This window comes from Leuciscus leuciscus, assembly GCF_965113295.1.
Source record: "Leuciscus leuciscus genome assembly, chromosome: 14".
Classification (NCBI taxonomy): domain Eukaryota; kingdom Metazoa; phylum Chordata; class Actinopteri; order Cypriniformes; family Leuciscidae; genus Leuciscus; species Leuciscus leuciscus.
Genome location: NC_138738.1, coordinates 5,737,177 through 5,743,976, shown reverse-complemented (window position 1 = coordinate 5,743,976; position 6,800 = coordinate 5,737,177). Strand labels below are relative to the sequence as shown.

The 6,800-nt window shown below is 36.2% G+C and overlaps 1 protein-coding gene across 11 annotated transcripts in view; it reads right to left on the bottom strand.

The window, feature by feature from the left end:
* Nucleotides 1–4,785: 4,785 nt before the first annotated feature.
* ptprt (protein tyrosine phosphatase receptor type T) overlaps nt 4,786–6,800 on the bottom strand; it is a 246,281-nt gene continuing 244,266 nt past the window's right edge. For all 11 annotated transcript variants that reach the window (XM_082136321.1, XM_082136320.1, XM_082136323.1 and 8 more), the window contains one exon: nt 4,786–6,510. In XM_082136321.1, coding sequence (XP_081992447.1) covers nt 6,457–6,510 — 54 coding nt within the window. In that variant the 3' untranslated portion in view covers nt 4,786–6,456. The remainder of the gene's footprint in view (nt 6,511–6,800) is intronic.

Below are 6,800 nucleotides of genomic sequence, written 5' to 3'. Positions count from 1 at the left end.
ATATTTTTTTACAATTTGTAATAACTTTCATATTTGAATATAGATTAAATAAAATATATACCTTTGATGGCATGGTTGAATTTTTATCATCATTACTCCACTCTTCGGTGTCGCATGATCCTAGTTCATATTAGATCATCATTCTAATAAGCTGATTTGCTGCCCAAGAAACATTTCTGATTATTATCAATGTTGAAAACAGTCGTGCTGCTCAATATTATTTAAATGGAAACTGATGCTTTTTTTTGCAGGATTCTCTGATGAATAGATAGTTCAAAAGAACAAACTTTACTGGAAATAGAAATCTATTTGTTACATTATAAATGTCTCTCACTTTTAAGCCCAAACTCTTAACGGTACAGGGTATACACTGTATGTATATATGACATGTACAGTGTTAAACATCATTACATTCACATTTTTATGAAATTTTAAGGGTAGCTGATCTTCCCAGTCACATATGCATTGACATACTGTCATCTTGTCATTCAGTTGTGATTATTTAGTATATGTTTCATCATCTGTTCGAGCCTGTAATCTATAATTAAAGCAAGACGGTTCAATCAAACACAAATCCACATGTGATTTTCCATGAGATCAAAGCATCATTTTCTTGATTTTCGCAGCCTTCCCGACGGATCACGCAGTAGTGCAGTCCAATCTTCTGGCAACCTTGGGTGTGCTTTACTCTGAGTGATACCGCTGGCAGCAGCTCTCCATAGGGTTCCTCACATATACCACAGGTGTGAAAAAATAATGTTTATAAACAGTGTTAATAATTCATCAGTGCTGACCTGCCTCGCAATGGCCTTGCTGCGAGAGGGGGATTAATAATTTGTGGATGTGAGAGAAAAAGCCCGCTGGCGGACAGAACTGACTGACAGACGCTATGAAGTGATGTCTGCAACAGACAGGCTGGAGTACTGGACCACTAAACCTTCTAGAGATGATGGAGCGGCCACCATTACAGCACCGTCCGTGGCTGAAGCGTTGCATTTTTAACCTCTTGTAGTGTCTCAAACCAGATCAGAAACCCTTGGAATAAGACTGCCGCTTTTTTCAGTAAATAAAATTTGCAAAGTCTCACAGGGAAGTAGCAACGTGAGTTTGAGCCTGGCCTACATCATTTCCTGTTTTACAAAGGTTCAAACTCTGCTGATTTAGGAACCACTAAAGGTAACACCCTTTTACTAAACCAGCTAACAAACAAACCTTTAAGTCTTTCTTAAAGCTACACTGTGTAGGATTTTTTCCCATCTAGCGGTGAAACTGTATATGTATATGATTACCAACTGAATATTACTTTCTAGCCCCTCCCATTCCGAGGGCGTTTTAACTCCTACGGTGGCCGTATTATTTCAAATCTGCCGGCAGTCATGAGTAATCCCCCCCTCGCATTCGTCACGGTGCCACTGAGTGTAAAAACGCAAAAGACGAAGCTTGAATTTCCAGGTATGTCCCTCTTTGTCTAATGTATTTTCAAGATGGATGCGCAACATGGCTTCCGCCATTCGAGCGACTCGCTCGTATGTATTCTAAATAGCAGATTATACACTTACGAGAATACTTAATTAGTTGGTTGAAGTGATTACACATTAATGAGAATGTATAATTTTGAAAGAACAAAGTGTTTTTTGCTAAAAATCTACTTAAAATATTACACAGTGTAGCTTTAAGCAATGTTCTAGAAAAGGTTTTTCAATATGTTGAGCAATAAGGAACAAATCGTCCTTTTTACACACCGCATCACTCGGTTGATTTATAAACTCATTTAAATCAAAAGTTGCCATAATAAATTGATGAGCAGAAAACAAAACATAATATAATAGAACAAACGATTCCGGACCTAAACCTACCTACCCGTAACCTAGCTAAGACCTCTCTGGTCTTCAGAGGGTACCAAACGATTCCGGACCTAAACCTACCTACCCGTAACCTAACTAAGAACTCTCTAGTCTTCAGAGGGTACCAATTGAGAGGCAAGCCTCCCCGGAATACCTCCAAAAACAAAAACAAAAATAATAAAGAAAACAATAAATCAGTAGACCGTAGTGAGAACGGCGCTAGACACGGCTCCCTGGTTTACTCTACCTACCCGGAGATTGCTTAGCACCACCATTATTATTATCAGCTCAACAAAACAAAATGAATCAGAGTAATCCCGGACGAGCCCCCAATTTATGTTACGAACCTCTGTTTAAATTTGGTGGAAAGGGGAACATAACACAAAGAAGGACACGTGAAAGAAAAATACAATGCTCAATCATTTATTTAAATTACGAAACTAACCGTAACAAAAAGGAAACACACATCATAAGAAGATTTCTAACCTAACACAATATAAAAAGAAAAACAATAAGAGGACAACTCCAAAGTACCAAAGCAACAAATTATTAACAAAACCACAATTAAGAAAAACCCAAAGAAGACAGAACAAAACAAGTCATTATTCACTAAAAATTGTGGTTGAATACTTTTTTATGGTACTTTTTTGTCCTTTTCATAGCTTTTGGTAGCCACTGCTCCCAAATCACTTTTTTTGGGTGTAAATTGAAGTCTGTTCCTTACACGGTTTTTTTCTTCTTCATTTTTTTGGGGTGAACTATTGCTTTAATTTGAATCAAGATGTGCTTGTTTGTCTTGGTGCAGTGAAATAAGAATTTCAGCGTAGCACAAACTTCTTTTTTTTAAAGAAGAATCTTTTACCTCTTCGTTTGAACGAGTAACGCTTTTCCAGCTCATAAAGGAGCATAATTGCTGTGTTGTGTGTGAAATAGCAAGAAGAGTTATAATGGGTAGTCCTCAATATAGTGAACGCTTCACCTATAAACCCACACAACAGGCTAACAACACAGTGATGAAAATTCAAGAATTACATCTCTCTAGTGTGGCCGGAAACAAATATGTACTGTCAAAATTACATTTTCAAGAAAAACAGCCCCTACTTATTATTGTGGAAAATGACTTTGGTGTGAAAATTTTTGTGTACATGCAGGTCATGAGTTAGTTTTAAGGATGACTTTAGGTAACAGTGTTGGGAACGCTACAGGTACTTTGAAACTGTAGTTTGCTATAGTTTACTATGTATAATCTATAAGTTTACAGTTTACTATAACTATATAATCGCATCTCTCGGATTTACATCATGTAAATTCATCAATTTATCCCAAAATACATAAAAGTAAGTGGCTGTTGAACAGGGAGAAGAATAGATTACATTTTATATTTTCACTTCGTCAAATTATAATTGAAATTATAATTGCAGCTTCCATCAGTGTATGGAATTTATATTTAACAAACTAGAAATGTCTTTTTTATAGTACTTCATTAAATGTCTATTTGAATGTCTGAAACCTAAAATAAACATTATGTGGTATAGTTGGGGGGACAAATTGAAAACTGATCTGAGGGGTCAATACCCGATTTTGCCCCCTCCTGGCACGGGCCCTCGACTGAACATGTAATACGCATGCGCATGATGTCACCGTTTCCACAAATTTGTGTTTTAATAGTTTACACAAAGACAATAGAGGTATCGTCTACAAAAACGCGCACTTTGAAACCTGTTTTCCACTCTGCTCTTGCTGGGGAAACCAATTTGCAAACTTTTCATAAATTTGTCTCTAAAGCTTTTCAGTAAGATGTAATTTAAATAGAAAACAGCACAACAACTTCTTTCTGTAGTTTTAACTCCTGTTTTCTATCAGATATCCTCTGCTTATATGACATCAAAGGTTATTTCTGTACTAGTCTGGAGTGGATCTCAGAAGACTCGTCTGGCTTTATACGAGTCTCTGCTGCAGTCTGGGTCTCGACTACTTAAAGAAGCACCTTCACCCTTCACAGTTCTCATTGTCTTTGATGTCGGGTCTGTTCATGAGGGCAGAGGAGATGAACACAGTTTACTGAGCGCACGGCCCATGCAATGACCTTTTGTCTATCACAACTATCAAAATCATTTTCTTTCAGTGTTTTTTTTCAACATCTTGACTTTCTCTGATTTTTAATAGTACATTATATGCAATCTGCAAATGTTTTAAACAGTATTGGTTTAATGTATTCACATAACCTCGCTGCATTTCCTGATGTCATAATGCAATGCTTTTATGATTTTTGTATAAAAAAATTTGTTTGCAGGCCAATTAAATGACTAATGACTTTACACAACCCTGTTTTCAACTAAAAACTTTTTCTGCATTTTGGGCGTTCATTTACATGACCGTGTTTTGGGGGCCTGAAAACACAAACTTTTGAAATGCAAGTTTTTGAAAACGATACCGTTATCATCTCTGTGTAAACAAAAACTGTGACGTCATGCGCATGCGTATTATGTGTTCAGTCTATAGGAGCGTAGTTTCTTTACAAAGTGACATCGCCAGCTACTGGGCCTGGCAGCAGAATACAGTGTTTTTTGTGGGTTTCGCAGATCCATGAGAATGGGGATCATTTTGACAACGTTGTCGTCTGTACAAGAAAAACACACAAGAAAAGGTTTTCCATTTTTAGTACATCATAATCGTGCAAATGGACCCTACAATTTTTTTATTTTATTTTTATATGGCATCCGGTTCATGCAATGCAATGGAAATGAAAGGTCAAGTCGAGTGCCTTGCATTATGGGATGCAGCCTCCCACCTATTTTAAATGAAATGACACAGATGGCACTGTTTCCTCAGAATGACCCCATAACAGTTTTGTTTCCTCAGTGTCTGTAGAATTGTAAAGTGTTGCAGATGTTCGGATGTCATTACTGGGAACTGTGGGATAGTGAACGAGAAACAGAACTTCAGCGCTTAAGAAAAGTTGCTGTTCAACATTTTGGTCCCTTTATTAATGCTGTCACAATTCCAAACAACAGAACCACCATGGTCATGAAATTACCAGCTCTACATACCACTTTGCTAGACAAATAAATGATAAATAATCATCGAAGAAAATAATGAAAAATACACGTAGTGAAGTCAAACAAAAAGCAGGCAGTGAATTCATTAAAATTCAAAAGGATAAAAAATAAAATCACAGTCCAAAAAAAAAAAAAAAAAAAGGTGCCGTAACCTTTGTTTTCAGTGAAACATTCATATATTCTTCTGCAAAATACGTTTCAGCAGTTCAGAAACAAATATCACAGTCAAGTCACAGTTTTCGTGCAAAACTCTTGGATTTACAGTTAAATTCACTTGCTTTTTATCACACTGAAAACATGTAGATGTTTTGGAAAGTTTCGGAAAGCTTGAGGAGTTTGAAAAGCCTCTCAACCAAATTCTGGTTTAGAAAATGTTGTATTCAGTTGCCAGCTGTTTATTAGTCAAAATGTAGCGACACAATGTTCCTGATATGCATCTCGTCTATGGTTTGGTGGCTGTCCTTCAGTTTAATGTGAGAGTATGGCACTTCAAATCAAACGATGCAACAGGATTTACACATACTGTAGATACAAATATACTTTGGGGGTAAATCTCACAAAAAAAGTTCCAGGACATAAAAAAAAAAAAAAAAATTACATGATTTCAGTTAAATTCTGTTTTTTCATAAAGCAATTTTTTTAGTCTTTATTTTATAATTTTTTTTGACAATGCAATTATTTTCTTTTTTTTGCCTTACAGTAGACAATTAACGGTCTTAAAATAGCCTCTATTTTCTTGATGCTAAATATAATTTCTTATTATACAGTAGTATATCATTATTTGTGAGATTCACCCCTGGAGGTAACAGACATATAAAGTGCAAATGACAAACAGAAAATACTTCAGATACATTTTTAATCTTTACCATTCACTGCCTACTAGAAACCAAAATGGCAACATCTATTTCTAGAAAGAACAAACACTAAAAGAAAAGACAGAAACAGCAATAGAACAAATATTACCCAAAACCTCCAACTTTCGAACATCTTTATGCTGGTCTGTAGGCGAGCGGCATACGTGTATGAGAAAGCAGGCAGAGTGAAAACGCACCGAAGGGAGGAACCACAAAAATCATCAGAATAACAAAAATATCCATCCTCACACTTCTCTGCAAATGCGCTTAAGCTTTGTTTTGAAATTTTTTTTTGTTGAATTTTCTTTAAATCTGTACAGAGCTCAGGGAAAGTCTATTTGGTTGATCCCAGCTGGCATGTAGAAAGAAGCTTTTTTTTTTCACCGTTGTTCTTTACATTGATGGGTAACATTCAAGGCGTATAGCTAAAAAGGAAAAGAACTGTACAAGATCACTTCACGGTCCAGGATACACGCTCTGATGCTGGACATTGACAGAAGAAGAAAGAAATGGCAAATTATGTTTTGTTTTATTTATACAGTATTTTACAGTGAAGGGTTGAACTTTAGTTCCCTGTTCTCATCACAGAAGCTCAGAGGAAAGCCTGAACGATGAGTTTGTGATGAGATGAGATGTCATTCTGGAGGAGAAGAGAAGATTGCTTTGCTTGTTTTTCCCTCTTCTTCATCTTTCGTTCGTTCAGAAGGCGTTCAAGCTTTCCAGAGCCACCTCGTAACAGAATTTGTACTGCTCCTAAACAAAAACAGAAGCGATTGCAACATGTCATTAGCAGTTCAAAGGCAGAGAAAAGGACATTGTCCCTTTAACCCCTGCATTAATAATGCAGTATGATCAATATACGCTTTATTAGAGGAAAAACATCTGCTTATAATGGAGAAACAGGGTCAGCAGCCATACCTAGTTGATACATTTTCATTGTGCACACTGTAATAGGAATGTCACTCTAGCCAATGGCTTGTCTAGATAATTTTTTTAATATTATTATTATTATAATTTTTTTTTGCAAGCAGGAATGCAGCTAT